This window comes from Rhamphochromis sp. 'chilingali' (genome assembly GCF_963969265.1).
Source record: "Rhamphochromis sp. 'chilingali' genome assembly, chromosome: 2".
In the NCBI taxonomy this organism is placed as follows: Eukaryota; Metazoa; Chordata; class Actinopteri; order Cichliformes; family Cichlidae; genus Rhamphochromis; species Rhamphochromis sp. 'chilingali'.
In genome coordinates this window covers 1,315,155-1,334,241 of record NC_137930.1, presented here as the reverse complement: position 1 = coordinate 1,334,241, position 19,087 = coordinate 1,315,155, and the positions used below count along the sequence as shown (strand labels likewise).

The 19,087-nt window shown below is 45.2% G+C and overlaps 1 protein-coding gene across 2 annotated transcripts in view; it reads right to left on the bottom strand.

The window, feature by feature from the left end:
* Positions 1-19,087, bottom strand: part of itga11b (integrin, alpha 11b) — a 47,195-nt gene that overhangs the window by 19,312 nt on the left and 8,796 nt on the right. For both annotated transcript variants that reach the window (XM_080874457.1, XM_080874456.1), the window contains 12 exons: positions 14,535-14,646; positions 8,147-8,256; positions 7,708-7,799; positions 7,070-7,184; positions 6,867-6,994; positions 6,355-6,503; positions 5,620-5,764; positions 5,341-5,506; positions 5,086-5,156; positions 2,035-2,179; positions 1,467-1,615; positions 1,204-1,347 (listed from right to left, as the gene is read on the bottom strand). In XM_080874457.1, the coding sequence (XP_080730583.1) occupies positions 1,204-1,347; positions 1,467-1,615; positions 2,035-2,179; positions 5,086-5,156; positions 5,341-5,506; positions 5,620-5,764; positions 6,355-6,503; positions 6,867-6,994; positions 7,070-7,184; positions 7,708-7,799; positions 8,147-8,256; positions 14,535-14,646 (1,526 nt within the window). The remainder of the gene's footprint in view (positions 1-1,203; positions 1,348-1,466; positions 1,616-2,034; positions 2,180-5,085; positions 5,157-5,340; positions 5,507-5,619; positions 5,765-6,354; positions 6,504-6,866; positions 6,995-7,069; positions 7,185-7,707; positions 7,800-8,146; positions 8,257-14,534; positions 14,647-19,087) is intronic.

Sequence of the window (19,087 nt, the reverse complement as noted above, 5' to 3'; positions counted from 1 at the left end):
ACCTCTCATCCGAGAAGCTTCTTCAGTTCTAAGGTCAAATGGTGGAGAGTCCCAGATATAAACCTAGTGGGAGTTTCCCCCCACAGAGGGACAAAAGGACCCCCTGATGATCCTCTAATCGCCTGAGCCAAGGTGTGAAACTGGGTGTGGGTCCCAATCAGCCAGAGTTTCGGGTGAGCTCATTATGAAACCTGGCCCCACCTTATCATGCGAATTCCTGAGGTCAGATGGCCCAGGATGTGAGTGGGCGTTAAGGCGTCTGGGAAGGGATCTCAAAACTGGATTATAGATGGCAGAGAGTTGGTGTCGTAAACCCCGCCTCTTTTCAAAGATGGTCGCTCACAGTGGACATAGATGCTTCTTTCACTCCTCTTTCAAACCATCTGTCCTCTCTGTCCAACATGTGAACATTGGCATCCTCGAAAGAGTGACCTTTATCCTTAAGATGCAGATGGACTGCTGAGTCTTGTCCTGTGGAGGTGGCTCTTCTGTGTTGTGCCATGCGCTTGTGAAGTGGCTGTTTGGTCTCTCCAATGTAGAGGTCCCACTCCCACTAGGTTTATATCTGGGACTCTCCACCATTTGACCTTAGAACTGAAGAAGCTTCTCGGATGAGAGGTGAAACGTCTACAAGTAACTTAAAGAAGTCCAGACGCTTTTCTTTGCAAGCTCCTTTGACTACGATGACCTGGATGACTGAGAACCTTCACAGACATAGTTCACATTAGGTGATGGAAGGTCAGTCACACAAACAATCACAAAGCGACAGATAATTCTGCAACTCTTTTTCACCGTTTTAAAACAAGTGAAAAACATTCAAAACGACACAGAAACCAATCAGGAGAGAGAAACTCAAAATAATCACGAAAACCAGCAAACTGACCACTAGTTGAACCTCTGTGGCTCTCAGTCATCCAGGTCATGCTAGTTTTAAGAGCTTGAAAAAGAAGACAGCTGGACACCTTTAGGTTTGAGCCTAAAGAAGTCTGCCTGCCTTCTTTTTTGAGAGCCTGAAGAGATAAAACTAGATAAAGCTGTCAGTGGGGGTTGAGGTACTTTTACCAATCTGTGCACAGGACCTTTTGTCTCATAATTTGTCCATGACTCTTGTGTGGGGTTATCATCTTGTGACAACTTCTTCTGCTATAATGACAGTTACAGAGAAATTGGTTGCTCCTTTGTAGCAGTACGTGGTTTTTATACCTGCGGTGTAACAGAGTAGATGTAAACCTTGCCTCTCTCCCAGCCATGGCTGTAGTACATGGGTGCTGCCACCAGGAGGACATCAGTCTGTCCGTCACTGTCAATGTCCATCGATAGCAACTCACTGCCAAAGTATGACCCAATCTAGACAAAAACACAAATAAACCATAGAAACTAAACAAGATATTACACCAAGGAAGAGATACCTGAATGTCCACCAGGTTTGATTCATTCAAATATGGTCACAGTGGATTAAAACACACCTGCTCTCCCAGCAGTGCATGCCAGATGGTCAGGTCTCCACTGTTCTTCAGGGTGAATATGATCACCTTTCCAGTGTGGTTGAATCTTGGAGCTCCAGCTACATAAAGCTGAGAGCCGCGGGATGAAATGAGTGAACCCACCGAGTAGCCTGAAAGAAGATGAAAAACTGATTCGTTTGACTTGCACACATTGACCGTTCCATTTTGTTAGACCTATTTCCTCGGATTCTTCCAAGGTAAGAAAGCTTAAAGTAGACCGACTCTGCATTTTCTTATTTCCTGTCATATGTTTCCTGTTCCAAAGGGGGATGTTCCCATTAAACCTGACTAAAGTTTCTAGTAATGTGACCAGAATGGGCCAAACACACACTTTAGACTGCTCTAAACAGTCAGTTTATCATGTTTTATTTCTACTACTGAATCTGTATGACATCATAGAGGGCATAGCCTTAGAGTGATCTCATGTATCGCAGCTATACAACCCCTGTGCTCACCATTCCTTCTGAAGACCCACAGACTACAGGCTGGTATATCACATATCATGTTGTACACTTTATATCAATATTACCCAGATAGGCTGCATGGTTCTTCAGCTCCTCTGGAAACTCATCCTGGTAGGATGATTTCGGTGGAACAACTTTCCCGTGTTTGCTTTCTTTCAGCACGGCACCATTCCAGTCATAGGCGCCCACCGCTCCGAGAAGAACACCATCCTAAAGGAAAACATGGATTTAAAGGGAAGGCACTACCACCCACTATGTTTGAGGACTCCCAGAGGCGACCCTAGAAACTCTAGGTACCCACTCTAACCCTGACTGTATGTCCAGATATTAAAGTTGTTACTGAGTCATCGGACAGCATTGAATGACCAAACCTTTGGGAAAAGCACAGAGTCCCATCTGGGAGGTCTGAGTTGGCCCTGACTGATTTTGGCACTGCACTTCCCCATTAAAGGCCCTTTAGTCACTCGTGACCAGAGATGGGCAGTAACGCGTAATCCGATTACTTTTTTCAAGTAACGAGTAAAGTAAGGGATTACTATTGCAAAAACGGTAATTAGATTACCGTTACTTTCCCGTAGGAACGCTGCATTACTGCGTTACTAAAACCGTGATTTTTTGCGAGAATGTCTCACGACAGTGACGTAAGCGAGTGCGACGTTCGTGACAACAGCTGTGTGCAGATCAACAATGGATCATATATCGAGTGCAGAGAGAGTATGAGCGTGCAGCGTTTAAAGCGTGGAAGTACTGACCTTACTTTGAGTTTGATTCCATAAAGAGTGACAAAAACATTAGTGTCCGCTGTGCGTGGGAAGAAAACTTCTTTTTACAGCAAAAAAAACCCCTAAACTTCCAACAAGCACCGAGTAGCTACGACGTAATGGGAAACTCACAGAGAAACTCGCGGATTCTTCCACTGACCGCGGCACACCTGCACCAGGGTAAACCTCCGCCTACCCAACTCCTGCTTTACAGGTGAAAATAGAGCAACAGGACCGCTGAGTCTTTGACTTTATTTATTTTCTGCTGTGTTTTACTTGCATCTATTTGAAAGACTGAGTGTAAACACAAAAAATATTTTATTTTATGTGCTGGAATGTGCAGAAAATAGGTTTAACTGTTAAACTAATTTCTTCCAGTCAGAGAATGTTGCAGATAATTAAATTTTTGCTTGATGCATAAAGTTAAAAGATTAAAACTAATAAAACAAATTTAAAAAGAGACTTTTCCATTTGATTACATTTTGTATGATGGATTATGCAGAAAAAGTAGAATTGGGCTGAAAGATCTATCGCTCTATCACCTCTTCAGGTTGTAAATCGTGTTTTTAAAAAGTAACTAAGTAACTAAGTAATTAATTACTTTTGAAAATAAGTAATCAGTAAAGTAACAGGATTACCTTTTTGGGGAAGTAATCAGTAATTAGTTACTGATTACTTTTTTCAAGTAACTTGACCAACACTGCTCGTGACTCCTGTACTGTACTTGAGTACTTTTGATAGGACAGTAACATCATCAGGTGGCTGGTGAAACGCCTGGGTTAGTTAGGTTGTATTTTAGACACGTTAAACAACTGTTATTTGAAAAGAAAACTCTGGGAAATGTCGGTTTCTAAATGAAACCTTGCAGTTTTATATGATTTCCATCTTGAGAAGAACTGGATAGAAAGACCATATAAGGGCGTGTATGAGGACGTAGGCCCTAAACAGTTCACAAGTGACAAGATGTTACACAGGGAAACTTATTGAGCTCTGAGCTGCAAACCTGAAGACCCCACGATGAAAAAACCTGCTGGCAATGTTGGAACTGAAATGGTTTCTGAATTGTCCTTAAACTCAGTTGAACTGTCTCAACACACGTGTGAGCAGCCAGGCCGTCGTAAAGTCCAGATATGAACGTTTTTAAATCTTTGAGTCATCGTCTCTCCGGGACAGAAAGTCGAGGACGGCAGTGAGTGACCAAATTTTTGGCGGTGCCAGCGCCACAAAGTGTCCCGCCTGCAGGACCTGAGCTGCTGAGCCCTGCATGAGTAAACCTGCAGGAAGGAGCTGAGGATGGTTTTCCTGCAGGCAGAGATGATGCTATGATGCCTGTTTTCCTCATCAGTCTACCTCATTTTACCTTTTTAATCCCAAAACTTAAGAGCAGAAACACTTTGCATATTTGTCTGTGTGCAGTCAGTGTGTGTGTGTGTGTGTGTGTGTGTGTGTGTGTGTGTGTGTGTGTGTGTGTGTGTGTGTGTGTGTGTGTGTGTGTGTGTGTGCAGATTTGCATCTATTCTCCAATGAGTTCGTGCCTGCAGCTTTACGTTCAGGAAAACCATCTGTTCTCTGTTACACACACACAGTTTCCACCTCACATTTTCACTCCCTGACGCTGGGATACGATTTTCCCTGGATGAGAAACAACAGAAATATTTCTCGAAGCTTCTCATCCTGCAGCTTTAGATATTTGTCAGGACCAGAACCAGGCTGGTGATGGATGTTCGAGGACGATACCGATACCAGCATTTAAGTTTCTGTTGGCAAAACCGCCGCTCTGCTCCTGTCTTCTTTCTGGGTTCAGCTTTAGTGAAGAAAACTTGAGGAAATTGAATAATTGATACTTTGCCAAGTCCCTTTTTATGCAGAAAAAGTAGATGAAGATGTTTTTCAGCAGTAATTTAATGGAAGTTATTATTTTTTCTGTCCAGAGTGGACAGATCTTTGAAATCTAATCCTAAAATGGAAAATCCACAGATCTTCTTTTCCATTTTACTTCACAAATTCTTGTATCGCTTTATCCAAGTTAAACTTCTATCACTTAAAAAGTAATACTTGTCCTTTGATTTTCTCAGTCAATAAAAACCATGTGCCGTCCAAATATCCCATCACTAAGTCGTGTGTTACTTCGTATTTCTACTGTTAGCATTTGTTTGATGATCTGAAACACATCAGTGTGACAAATATGTACCTGCACCTGTTTCTGCACTCAGTGCTCTGCGTGTTGAATGTAACAGAGTGGGTCAACAGGAAAACCATTTTCCTATCATAGACAGATTTGTGGAAGCTTTTGAAAGCGCTTCATTTATCACACATCACTACCACTGTGTAAGAATGCAGCTGTGAGTCACTCACTTTGACTAAATGTGAGGAGAAACCGGCCTGAGCCATCTGCAGACCGAACCCTCGACCCTGACTGCTGGTTCCTGCAAACCGGACAAACAACAAAGACGACTTAACTTTTCCCTCCAGACCCTCCAGTCCTCCTGTTACACTTTAATGAATATCATTAGATAATACTTTTCAGAGTTAATTGTGAAATGCTCGTTAGTACGATGGATTCCGCTTTTCTGTAAATACTACAGTTTAACAGGATAAATGTTAGCTGACCTTCCAGAGAGAAAATCCTCTCTCCCAGGGCGTCCACAATGTCCTTCAGCGCAGATTCATCTGTCACGTTGAAGAAGTGCATCTCATCAGGGTCACTGGCAATAAACTTGATTTCCTTTAGAAAGGCTTCGGGGTTGATTCCCCGGCGGTTGTAATAACCCAGAACCTGCAGGAGATGCAGAGGAAACAGGATGTTAGTCAGCGCTTCGTAAGTCCAGAAACAACCAATAGAAACAGAGTTCGATGGGTGGGGGTGGGGGGTCTGGGGCTAAGACTCACAGCGATGGCATACATGGTGATGTTGTCTCTCTCGCTGTCTGTGACGGCCTGCACCAGGTGAGGACTGTCATGTGATTCACCGTCTGTAATCACAATCATCACCTTCTGAGCTCCCGGCCGGCTGCCGCGCTGGAACGCCTCGGATCTGCACAGGAACATCGGATGAAGTTCAGAAGATTCAAAGCTCTGAACGCTTGTTCTGGCTAATCTTAGCTAGCTGCTTCATGTACCTGCTGGTGTAGCTTGGTTGCTAACATTATCTCTATCTAAGTCCTCTGTGAAGGCACTTTGTTAGTTTTCATCCAGAGCTTGCTTTGGACTTTTCTTGGTAGTCGTCTCAGAGAGACTCAAACATCTTTTGGAAATCCTTGGCCTTTAGCTACGAGGCCAAGAAAAAGAAACAGGAGCTACGGCCTCCAGGAGCTGATGGGGAAAGAAAAACTTGCTTTGGCTGAAAAATGCTGGAGATGCTTCATCTGTGGGTTCATGTTTGAGAACTTTTATACTTTGCCATATGGAAGTAATTAATGTTCTGACTGGTTTAATTTTGGTAGGTTTAGTAAATTATACACTAGGAAACTTTGGTTCAATCCATTTTCCCAACATGAGTAAATGACTGGAACTCTCAGGGTTGCTCAGAGTAGGTGGGTAATGGTATCAGACCAATAACTATTTAAGGGTAAGTTTGTGTGGGCCCAGCACATTTTTGTTTGGGGTCATAATTTGGTGTCGTACCGGGCCACGTTGATTCCCAATGCCGTCCTCGTTTCCTCACCACCTCTTTGGTCGATGCGCCTGGCAGCGTCCACTACGTCCTCCACCGTCTGATACTCATCCAGTGTGAACTCGTGGACAACCGAAGAGCCGTACTGAATGACTCCCACCTGCAGCCAAAATACAGCTCTGTCCACATGAACAATAAACCACTCATGCAGCACCTGTCACCTTCAAACTATGAACAGATGAACTCTCAGATCTAAGATCAGTGGTAACCCAACATTTCGGAGAAGGTCAAAATTGACTTTTTGGGGAAAATGTGAATAGTTTTGGTGTTCCTTGTTCCCGGACTGGAAAAACTTGGCATGACAATATAATTAAAACAAGAATTGCATATTCTGACTGTGTGGGGTTTAGAGCCGGGCACTGATGATGACTCAGACCTCAGAGGGTTAAAAGCACTACAGTCTTTGTGTGCAGATAGGGCAGGATGCTCACTTTATCTGGTTCTGATCAAGAGATAAACTAACCTGTGTCTGACCTGGTCCGATGTAGAACTTGTGCAGGATGTTTATGAGGAAGTCTTGAACTTCATACCAGGGGTAGATGGAGTTGGAACCATCCAGAACAATCACAATGTCCATGAACGTCTCACACCCTACAAGATTGTAAAGGAACGTTAGAAACTGGATGGACAGATGGACGGATAGGTGGATGGAAGTGTGCTGATTACTCTGCAGGGCAGGTGCGATGGTGTTGGACAGCTTGAAGTTTCGGCCGACTCTGGAGCAGATCCCAGTGCTGTACAGGGAACTTCCACATTCGTGAGACCAGAGCGGACCGCAGGTCTGAGGCAGCACACACACCGAGTGGACAAACACAAGAGGAAGGAAGAAAATCAAAGCTTAATGACTTGGTGTGACGTGCAGAAACACATGAAATAAAACAAAACCAGTGACAACAGCAGAAGCTCTGCACGGTGTTTGTGCTGTTGGTGCTTTTTAGTGGCTCAGGAGGTAGAGCGGGTTGTCTACTAATCAGAAGGTTATGGGTTCGATCCTCAGCTCCTCTAGCCTGCATGTTAAAGTTTCCTTGACTGTAAATGTTAGGTGAAAAGCACTTTAGGGAAAGGTTGACTAAGCTTTGGAGTAAGAGAGTACTAAGTACTCAAAGTTCTATGTAAATATGAGTCGTTTACCATTTTTTGACCATTTTTACTACAAGTATGTTGTAAAATCTATAAGTGCTGAGCAGTTAAAACAATGGTGACTGTTTGTTTTCACTTCCCTCTGCTCTGTTCTTAGAGGCCTCTACCTTAGCTTTGATTCTGGCGGTGACTTTATCGTGATGAACTCTTTCGGTGGGACTCACCACAAAGCTGCTGTCTTTGGGGTTGGAGGTCAGCGTCATTCCCAGCCTCATCTTGTCCTTCCTCTCAGACACGTTGTTCAGAGTGAGTCTCCCTGATCACAGCCAGAGCAGATGCTTTGTGATTTTAAGTTGAATGTTTTAGTGTGTTTTCCTGTGAAAGTCCTGAATCTTCCTTCCTGTAGCAGTTCCTGCTGTCTGAAACATCTAACGGAAGCATTCCTACATGCAGCAGCATTTCCACTTTAAAGGGCCGACAAAGCAGTGAGCCTGAGGTGGCAACAAACCGACATGAAACCTGAGGCCAAGGCGATGACACCATGGTGAAAATGTCTTCACCATGAGGTCCACGACCTTCCCCCTGCAGGTTTTACTCTGACCTCTGTGACAGTTTACACACCTGAAAGCACCTGATCATCAATATTCATGCACTGCTGCTCACCCAGGTTGAGTCGGCTGCAGTTTGCAGAGTTCTTGCTGTCCAGCGGGCATCGGTACACATCGCCAGTCTGCTTCTTCCCCGTGGACTCAAAGGGAGCTCCAACCAGCAACCTGCAACCACGCACACAGTTTGAATCACAAACTTTATTTATAATGCAAAAGTCACGAATTCTAGAAAAAGAGGGACTCGTCTTTGAGGCTCGAACGCCGTATCGGACTGGTTTTATATGGTTAGATGTCCAAAGCCGAGCTGTTGGACTGCTGCACGTACACTTTATAATACAGCTCACAAAGCTCATGACTTTTAAGTATTTGTGGGTAAATATAATGACCTTATAATTCTAAATAAAATATATTATTACACCCTTAGTTGCGAGCTGTATTATGTCACCAACTGAACTTAAGTGTGTGTAACCTGAAGCATTATGTCATTGTCTTTGTCCAGGCTCAAAGCAAAGAGGAGGGTTTGCTAGGATTAGCCCGAGCGTTCAGGAGCTGTGAAAGACAGAACAGGAGGTTTCTGCACCATCACTCACAGCCTCCACTCCACTCAGAGCTACAACAGCCTACAGTGTGTGTCTGATATGAAAACGTTATGTTTTGTGGTCTGTTAATCCTTTCATTGGAGTGCTCTTGGTTGGGTTCTGGCCCAGTATGAGCTGCGTTTAAATCACAGACCTTCTTGGTATTTTTCTGCACGTACAGAAACTTTTTCACTTCCCCTCCTCAGAGGTCAGTCCTCGTGGCAGCGGTCATGTTAGACACAGATCCTGCTGCCACAGTTACACTCAGCAGGCGGGTCATTAGTGTTAACCGGCGTAAACGCCACCACATGTGGCCTCAGTGGCGGTTCTGGGAAGAGGGCTGACTCACATACCAGAGGAGCTGCTGCGGCAGAGCGCTAACCCTCAATCTGCTAAAGTGTCTCCTGTCCACATCAAACGGCGGAAAAGCAGGGCTGACAAACCACATCCCAGAACGCAGGCGGCCCGGGTTCACATCCTGCAGACAGAAGCACGCCTCCGAGCCTCTGACATCATCCCGCCATGCTGATCACTTCCTGAGCAGGTGATGTTGTTTAGCTTTCGGTGAAACTTCAAACTGCACGGGCTCTTCTGCTGCTGCTTTACGGGACTCTTTGTCATTTAATTGATGATCTCCGGGATGTTTTCCCCGAAACCAACAGCTCGAAGGTGAAGCCTGATAAATCTACCGGCGTAGACGCTGCTGGAGTTAAAAGTGGTGATCTTCTATCAGACAATTACAGTGTTGCAGACTTTCTGGAGTAATCCGATTACAAGTCAACCAAAGCTTTCCTCTCACAGGTTTGATTGCTTTTATGACCTCAGCCTTGTTCCTGCACAAACATCCCAGCTGACCACCGCCGAAGAGCCCAAACCAGCCTGTGTGGAAGACAGCGTCAGCCATGCCTCCAGCATCTCTTCTTCTTTCGATGCCACTCGTTCCCCGATGACGATGACCTCACGTCACAGCTTTTATGATCAGTTTATATGAAAACAAGTGTTCATTTATTCCAATATCTTTACTTGGTGATGCCACTTTTAGGCCATCGCTTGTGTTTCTTAGCGTTGTCTTTCTCCTCGAGTTCTCCATTCGTCACTTCCTGTTTTATTTTGGTAACAGCCTGTGTACATCCTGTCCTGCCCAACATAGATAATTTAATTACATGTAAATTTTGTTAAAAGTAACAAACTTTCACTGCTTAAAACATTGAATTTAATCGAGTGTGGTCAAATAAAGTGTACGTGGCATGGTAGAGATTCATACTAAGCTCATTTTCCTTAATAATTAATTATTTAAATACAAAAAAAATTAAATAATAATCAGTTCCTGCGATTTTATTTTGGATTTGTGATGAACTTGTTTTTATTTTTGCCTGCATCTGCTCGTCTCCTGCAGCACCTTTTGTTGCTCTTTCACATTTAGCTTCATTAGAGTAGATGTCTTACAGCTGGCTGTTACTGAAGGAACGCAAGTCAGAGCCTCTGGTAGCAGCTCGGCCTGATGGTGCACACACACACACACACACACACACACACACACACACACACACACACACGGACAGCAGCTTGAATCCTGGCTGAGGAAACGCACAGCGGGAGGTTTGACCTCAGATGTAACTGAGGTCACCACAGGTCCTTCGGCGGCGACTCTGAGCCGTCGCTCTCACAGATGTAACCGAGGCAGATGTTTGCTCTCTGTTACTTTCAACAACCTGATGAGCAACACATCTGCTGTCTAAGTGGAGCGACACTCGATTGTGTTGCAGTTTTGCAGACGCAGCACCTGAACCAATCGTGAGTGAGTAATCAGTCCTCACTCGTACTTCGAGGGAATCACAGACTGCAGATCAGATTAATGCAGAACAAAGAAGGGGAAACAGGGATGACCAATCTCTGATTACACTGCGATTTATGCGCTTTGGGACTATGATGAGGAAAAAGTGAAACTCGTGTTGCACACGGTTAAACAAAACCAGATAAATATCCAAACCAGGACACGCAGGACAAATAGAGTCGATAAGAGATGCATGAGGACATTTCCTCTAATGTTACAGACTCAGCTGACCTTTATCAGCAAACAGTTTCTGCTTCAACATATTTGAAAGGTTTCACACAATCCACCGAAATCGATATCGGGGATCATTCGTCTTAGAGACGTTTAAAGGAAGAGTCAAACTAATGAAGCCACTTTAAAACGATGAAAACAGCTTCATGATCAAAGCGGGCTCGTCCTCACTCTCATGGCAGCTCTCTGCGCAGTGAGCGAGGCACTGAGGAACATGGAGCTGCTAGTGAGGAGACCACAGCTTCTCTTCATGGTCATTGGCCAGAGGGGCCGATGGCGCGATATGGCGGCCTCGCCTCTGTCAGTCTGCCCCAGGGCAGCTGTGGCTCAACCGTAGCTGCCTCCACCAGTGTGTGAATGTGAGAGTGAATGAATAGTGGCATTGTAAAGCGCTTTGGGTGCCTTGAAAAGCGCTATATAAATCCAATCCATTATTGTCTCAACCCTGCATGTGGACAGTTCACTCCTGTGGGTACCCGCTGCATGCGACCTAACACAATTGCGACCGACCCACGCTGAGCTTCGAGAGCGCTCCAGCTGAGCCGTCCACAGAGGAGAGGAACGCTCCGGGGTTCCTACAGCCTTTTCTCCCAAAATAATCTGACGTGTTTATGCTGCTACACGAATACGTTCAAAGGACAACCTCTGACCAAAGCCTCGCTCTTGTGTGACCGACCTCCAGCAGAGAAGGTGAAATGGTCAGCATTCAGGTCAGAGCAGCATCCCTGAGATCTATCCATACAACATCTGTTTGACAGAAAGTCTTTCCCATTTCCTTTATATTGGGCTGCCTGTAGATCAGGAAGCAGACCAGATGATCATCTGTTAGCCTGAAGGTTGACGGTTCGATCCCTGGCTGCTCCAGTCTGCACGCTAATGTGTTTGTGAAGCTCAGGTACTCCCGATGAGTCCATTGGAGTGTGAGTGTTAGATAGAAAGTACGCAGGTGTAGAGGAAGTGCTTGTGTGAATGAGACATGTAGTATAAAGCGTCCATTCACTATTTCAGTGGACCGCGTCCAGCTGCAGACAGCCACCCACTGAAAACATCTGGAGCTTCATGAAACCAAAATAATAATTGTCATTTCTATGAAAAGGAGTACCGCAATCTTTTTATTAGCCTGAACAAACAGGACTTTAAACCTCATCAATGTACAGAGCAGGAATGAGAAAGACGACTGATCGCGGCTGAAACAGGAAGCAGGCGGCAGTCGCAGAGCCTGACGGTTTATTGGTACAAAGAATTCTCCCATGAACTCAGGAATATTGAGGATAACTGGGAAGACAGAAGGCGAGGATTATGCCTCTGTGCCGAGTGTCTGCTTAGAAGTCAAACACCTGAAATGCAGATATCACCGTGCAGAAAAACAATCCTGCTGAATTACCGTGTCAGATCCCCTTTACAACACGCACACACACACGCACACACGGTGGCGAGCGGCGTGATGGGCTTCACAGAGGGAGGCTGGGGAATAACAAACCACAACACATAGTTTCCAGATCCGGCGCTCCGCCTCCAGATGCAGGAGAGACTGCTCGCAAGACAAATGCAAATACTTTCCACTTGTTTACCTGAGACTTCAAAAGGAAGAGCGATTCTGTAATCCTGGAGGATCGCGAGGTATGCGTCACGGCTGAAAGAGTTTCCAGATAACAAAAAAACTGTTGGACAATCTCACCTGCAACCGCAGACAGAGGCTGAGAGGAAAACAACAGCGTAACCTCCTGATAATTAACTAAGTGCTCACAGGTTTCTGCTGTTTCATTTTCTGCCCTTCTGATTCCCAGGTGACGAACAAACACTCGCTGACGCTGCCAAACGTTTCATTCTTTCCACTGATTCTGAACTTTATTTAAAAGATTTCAAACAGCAGCGCATCATGCCAAGATCTAAAGAACCAAAGTCAGCGACGTCATCAGTCTGAAAGGTTACAGGCTTTGGGAGTGCAGCGAACCACAGCGAGAGCCGTTATCCACACGTGGAGGAAAACTGGAGCAGAGCTGAACCTTCACAGGAGCGGCTTCAACGGCTCATCCAGAGGCCGCAGAACAACATCGACTCTGCTCGGTTAAGGTCAGAGGTCATGATTCAACAATGAGAAAAACACGGGGCAAAAATGACCTCCGTGAGAGTTCAAGGCTCATCTCACATCTGCCAGAAAACATCTGGATGATCCCAGAGAGGGTTTGAGCCCCGTCACATCTGATGAGACGCCATCACGGCAGCAGCAGACATGGTGGTGGTCTGGGCTGCTCTGCTGCTCCAGGAGGATGTCCTCCCATCAGTTCATGCCATGAAGCTCAAGAGCACTCAGGCAGCAGGACAATGATCCAAATGAAGGTCTCGGAGTGGACCTTAAACAGCTGTTCATCCTGGAAAAACCTCCAACATGTCTGAATTCAAACAATCCTCCAAAGATGAGTCGACCAAAGTTTCTCCACAGTGACGTGAAAGACTCACTGAAGGCATCACAAACACAGCACTGCTGTTTCTGCTGGTGGAACAACCAGTTACCAGGTGTAGGGGCAGTTACTTTTGCACACAGGGCAGGTAGGTTTGATCACTTTGTTCCCTTAATGAATGAAATCATTGGTTTTGTGGTTTCCTTTGTCTGATATCAGATACTTTCCCACAGCTCTGTGCAGAGTTTTTGTCACCAAGACTTGATCAGTTTCTCAGTGTTCCTAATATCTCGTTTTTATTCTGAAGCTTCTTCGTATTTTCATATTTCTTTCTAAAGTCGTCTTCTTTCATCCCACTTTAACACACCTCATCTCCTCTGAAGGCCCGCTGAGAGTCCACGAAGGCTGAAAATATAAAGATGAAGGATGGGAGAGCAGACTGAGCGGGGAGCCAAGGACAAACTGTACAGGAACAAGTGTTTGCACGAGAGCGCGAGAGTGACGACCTGCGTTATGAAATCTGGATTTTCAGCAGTAAGAACTATAAATAATGTCCACATGCTCTGCAGAGAAATGTTCCACGTTTCAGTCTCGTTGGTGGAAAATGTGTCATCCTAACATGATCTTGACATCTCGACATAATTCACGGCCACGCTGCAGAGGGAGGACGGAAACAGACGAGCGGCGTTCCAAGTCGAAGGTATTTCAGCTCCATGGCCCAGAACATACAAACCTGCTGGCTTCAGACGGGCCGCGGCCTCCAGTAAATCCCAGCACCCCGCCATTATCTTTCATCCTCAACCAGACACGCAGACACGCAGACACCATCTATTCTGTCCTCACCTGGAGGAGATGTTCAGCTTGAGCTGAGCCTCCCCGAGGAGACGAGAACATTTTCCTAGAACTCTCTCCAGTTTTGAACGTGTTGGAAGCCTCGAGATGGAGCGCTTCGACATCGCCGGCCGGACACGACGAGCAAGAAACCGAGAGATGTGGCCCCGCCCTGAGTCCTCGCCTGCGTCAAAACGGACATCACGTTTAATTCAGGCCTGAAACTCACGAGGGAAGACTTCACTGAGCCCTGCAGGCTCATCTTCACATAAACCTCCTTCAGTCAGACTTTACAGGTGTCGCCCCCTGCTGGCTGTTACAGTAATGCAGGTTTAAGGCTTGGTTTTGTAAGCTGCTGCCATCTTTTCACTTCAGCCTACACCTGACTGCACCTGTCAGCCGTGTGCCATCCTGCTAACGCCAGCGGGTTAAACTTTGCTGTAACCATTGGACTCTCAGTGGAGTCTCGGAGCTACTTGGACCCTGAAACAGTTCATGAACAGGTGGGTTAAAGTAAACCAAGGAATCTATAAGAACGGGTTCGGGACGCGACGCCGGGATTCTCACCACTGCTGTCCTCCCGCCTCGTGCTGCTGCACCGTGTACCCGAACTGAGCTTCTTTAGACCCAGCGAAGATCTTGAAGTTCTTCGTGTCAAAGTTGAAACAGAGCTGAAGATCTGAAAGACAGAAAAAGGTTTGTTTTTATTCACCACCCATTAAAACCAGTCCACAGTGAGTCCTGCAGCCACGTGAGCTGGGAACGGCCCAACAAAGTGAAAGCAGCTGTAACGCAGGCTGCTATTGCTCTCAGAAGCTGTGCTATCAACCTAACATCATCAAGCTGCTGACGTAGACGGTATCTCTGCAGTCCAGACTTTATTCACGTATCACCAAATCACAGCAACAATCACTTCAAGGTGCTTCATGTTGCAAGGAAAAACCCAACAATCATATGACCCCTATGAGCAGTACTCTGGAGACAGTGGGAAGGAAAAACTCCCTCTTAATAGGAAGAAACCTCCAGCAGAAAATGGGAAATACTATTTTCACACTGCTAAAAATGACTTGTGCTGTACTTAAATTTACTTAATTTATCATTTGTGTTTCCTTTCCTGTAAAAACCTGACGCGTGTTCCTGCCTTTAAGTGTTTGCAGGTAAACATATAATACTTACACATATATATATATTATCATAATTATAATACACTGACATTCCTTTTAATCACAGGGGAATTCTGCCTTTAGTCGTGGGCCGTATCTTAAAGTGTTACGGAGCGTTTTATTGTTATTTTAGTTTTCGTTATTTTAGTTTCGTCTCCCTCTGTCTCCCTCTGTCTCCCTCTGTCGCCACGACCGCCGGGGTGATCGTGGCTCAAGAGTTGGGAGTTCGCCTTGTAATCTGAAGGTTGCCGGTTCGAGCCCCGGCTTGGACAGTCTCGGTCGTTGTGTCCTTGGGCGAGACACTTCACCCGTTGCCTACTGGTGGTGGTCAGAGGGCCCGGTGGCGCCAGTGTCCGGCAGCCTCGCCTCTGTCGGTGCCCCAGAGTAGCTGTGGCTACTGTAGCTGCCATCACCTGTGTGTGAATGTGTGGATGACTGGATATGCAAAGCGCTTTGGGGTCCTTAGGGACTAATAAAGCTATACAAATACAGACCATTTGGTAGTCTCATCTCTTTGTGTGCCTTTTACTTCCTGATTGTCCCTGTTGCCTGCTCAGACCCCAGCGTGTACATACAGTTGGTCCTGTCCTGTTATTTTGATCTAATCCCATAACTCATCCATGCCGTGGTGGATCTGATGTCATCACTGGTTGGTTTTGTGTCTTTTCTCCTGCTCCGATGACGTAATCAGCTCTCAGCTTTCTCACTGAGAGCGTTTCTGGTTACGGGATCATCTGATTGGCTGATATGTCATTCACCAGGTTTAAAATGCATATGGCATTCATTCACAACCTTTTGATCTCAGTGTGACCTTTTGACCATTTGCTTTTTGTCCGTATGCTGCTGAAGTATTTCCTGAGCACTCCGGTTTGCTTCTCCCAGCTGTGGCGCGATTGGAAAACTGGGCACGCTGCCGGGATCGTTGGCCAGCAGTGGTGATGAGTTTGGCTGCTGAGGACAAAAGTGAAAGACGCTGGAAGCCAGAAGAGTCGTGTTTGTTTGCTCGTGGCTCAGAGGAATCTGCCCCTGTTTGAGCTGGGCCAGGAATCCGGGCAGGGATCGATCCGGGTCTGACGGTCGCTGATGTGGACGATCCTCCCGACCTGTGGTCAGTGACAGGTTTTTCTATGTGCGTCTCATAATTGAAGGCAGATTAGAATCCAGATTGAGTATCAGCTGTGAGATTAGTTTTGTTCCTGTTTCCACAGAAATCTCCACTTTTTTTAGAACAGTTCAAAGACGGGAGCGTTTCATGATCACTGCTCGATGAGCTGCCAAAGCCCATCTGTGCCGCTTCCTGCATCAAACTAACAGCATTTCATAAAGAGAACGTCACACGGTGGAGGTGTGATGGTCTGGGCTGCTCTCCAGCTTCAGGACGACTCGCTGTAAGCGAGGAAACCGTGAGTTCTGCTCTCTACCAGAAAGCCCTGAAGGCAGCAGGACAATGAGCAGAAATGCATGTCCACCTCTGATTGGCTCAAACAACAAAATGACGTTTTGGAGCAGCCAGTATTAAATGAGCGTTCATGCTGGAAAACCCTCCATTGGTCCGAATTCAAACAATCCTCCACAGTGACGTGAAAGACCCACTGAAGGCATCGCAACACTGGACTGCAGTTCTCACTGCTGAGGCTGGAACAATGAGTTACCAGGTGTAGGGGGCAGTTACTTTTGCACACAGGGCAGGTAGATTTGATCACTTAATGAATGAAATCGTCATTTAAAAAGTGCACTGAGTTTACTCTACAGATATCTCCAAAATACACAAACAGCACCACGAGCTCCACAAACACTTCACTATCTTCGTCCGAGACGTTCTATCAGACCTTTGTCTGTTTTTAAATATCTTCAAAAACATCACTTTTTCCAGTTTGCTTCAAAGTTTCTGCTTACATAAGACGACACGTATCAAAGATCATGCTGATCATCATCCAGAGCAGGCCGAGCTGCTCCCAGAGCTGGCTGCGCCGTTAATATCTCCGCTTTCTTTAGTTATATAAAAGTTTTCTATGTATCAGAAGAGTTTCAGGCTGTTCTGTGCCTGAAGCAGACAAAATCACAGCAGCACGCTGCATGTCTGTGGTTTCTGTAAAACGCCAAAACCAGCAGAAACACGAGAAGCTTTTCAACTTTCAGTTTGTTTGGTTACTGTGGCTGGAGGTGGGTGTAGAGCAGTGCTCCCTCTAAGCTGCCCACTGCTGGCACAGAAAATCTGCGATGCGCACAAAAAAAATCTGACCTGCACTGAAATTAAAATTAAACTTTAACAATTCTGTTCTGCAGTGTTAGTCAGTGACTGGCTGCTCCCGTGTGGGATCAGAACGATGCCGCCTTATCCCACAGTCCAGCCAATGATGCGATTCGCATTCGTATCCAATCAGCGTGGTTTACAGGCTCTGACAGCGTCCTTATGTGCGGTGCGGTGTTTTAGCAAAGCAGCTGATGTGGAGTGAAGCCACGTTAATGCCAACGTGTACAACCATTGGAGATGTGAGCAGGACAGACGGAACAACTGACGGACAAAGTGTGGACTTTATACCAGTTTTTAAATTGTGTTGATCGGCCGCGTAAAACCAGAGTTATGATAAAATATCTGCAATGTTTGTTTCCTTCCTGAATACTGTCGTTGTTTATATTTACTGCAGGAAGAAACGGTAAAAACGGCGTTTTATAAGGAAAACGCTCGAAAGCCTGTGAGCAAAAACAACACCAAACCCCTCCCCCTGCCCTTTCCTATTGGTGGAAAAATGTACCATGTTGACCAATCAAAAAATGATATGGCAACATGACCTTTAGTTGTTTAGGGAGGAGGAAGTTTTAGGAGTGACGGCGTGTTTGAGATGTGAGAGATTTGAGACGTTTAGCACAAATCTTGTGTAGTTAGTGTGTAGTTAGTGTGTAGTTAGAGTGTAGTTAGTGTGTAGTTAGTGTGTAGTTAGTGTGTAGTTAGTGTGTAGTTAGAGTGTAGTTAGTGTGTAGTTAGTGTGTAGTGAGTGTGTAGTTAGAGTGTAGTTAGTGTGTAGTGAGTGTAGTTAGAGTGTAGTTAGTGTGTAGTTAGAGTGTAGTTAGAGTGTAGTTAGTGTGTAGTTAGAGTGTAGTTAGTGTGTAGTTAGTGTGTAGTTAGAGTGTAGTTAGTGTGTAGTTAGTGTGTAGTTAGAGTGTAGTTAGTGTGTAGTTAGAGTGTAGTTAGTGTGTAGTTAGTGTGTAGTTAGAGTGTAGTTAGTGTGTAGTTAGTGTGTAGTTAGAGTGTAGTTAGTGTGTAGTTAGTGTGTAGTTAGTGTGTAGTTAGAGTGTAGTTAGTGTGTAGTTAGTGTTTAGTGAGTGTGTAGTTAGTGTGTAGTTAGTGTTTAGTTAGTGTTTAGTGAGTGTGTAGTTAGAGTGTAGTTAGTGTGTAGTTAGAGTGTAGTTAGTGTGTAGTTAGTGTTTAGTGAGTGTGTAGTTAGAGTGTAGTTAGTGTGTAGTTAGTGTTTAGTTAGTGTTTAGTGAGTGTGTAGTTAGTGTGTAGTTAGTGTGTAGTTAGAGTGTAGTTAGTGTGTAGTTAGTGTGTAGTTAGTGTTTAGTTAGTGTTTAGTGAGTGTGTAGTTAGTGTGTAGTTAGTGTGTAGTTAGAGTGTAGTTAGTGTGTAGTTAGAGTGTAGTTAGTGTGTAGTTAGTGTGTAGTTAGAGTGTAGTTAGAGTGTAGTTAGTGTGTAGTGAGTGTGTAGTTAGAGTGTAGTTAGAGTGTAGTTAGAGTGTAGTTAGTGTGTAGTTAGTGTGTAGTTAGAGTGTAGTTAGAGTGTAGTTAGTGTGTAGTTAGTGTGTAGTTAGAGTGTAGTTAGTGTGTAGTTAGTGTGTAGTCAGTGTGTAGTCAGTGTGTAGTTAGAGTGTAGTTAGTGTGTAGTCAGTGTGTAGTTAGTGTGTAGTTAGTGTGTAGTCAGTGTGTAGTTAGTGTGTAGTCAGTGTGTAGTCAGAGTGT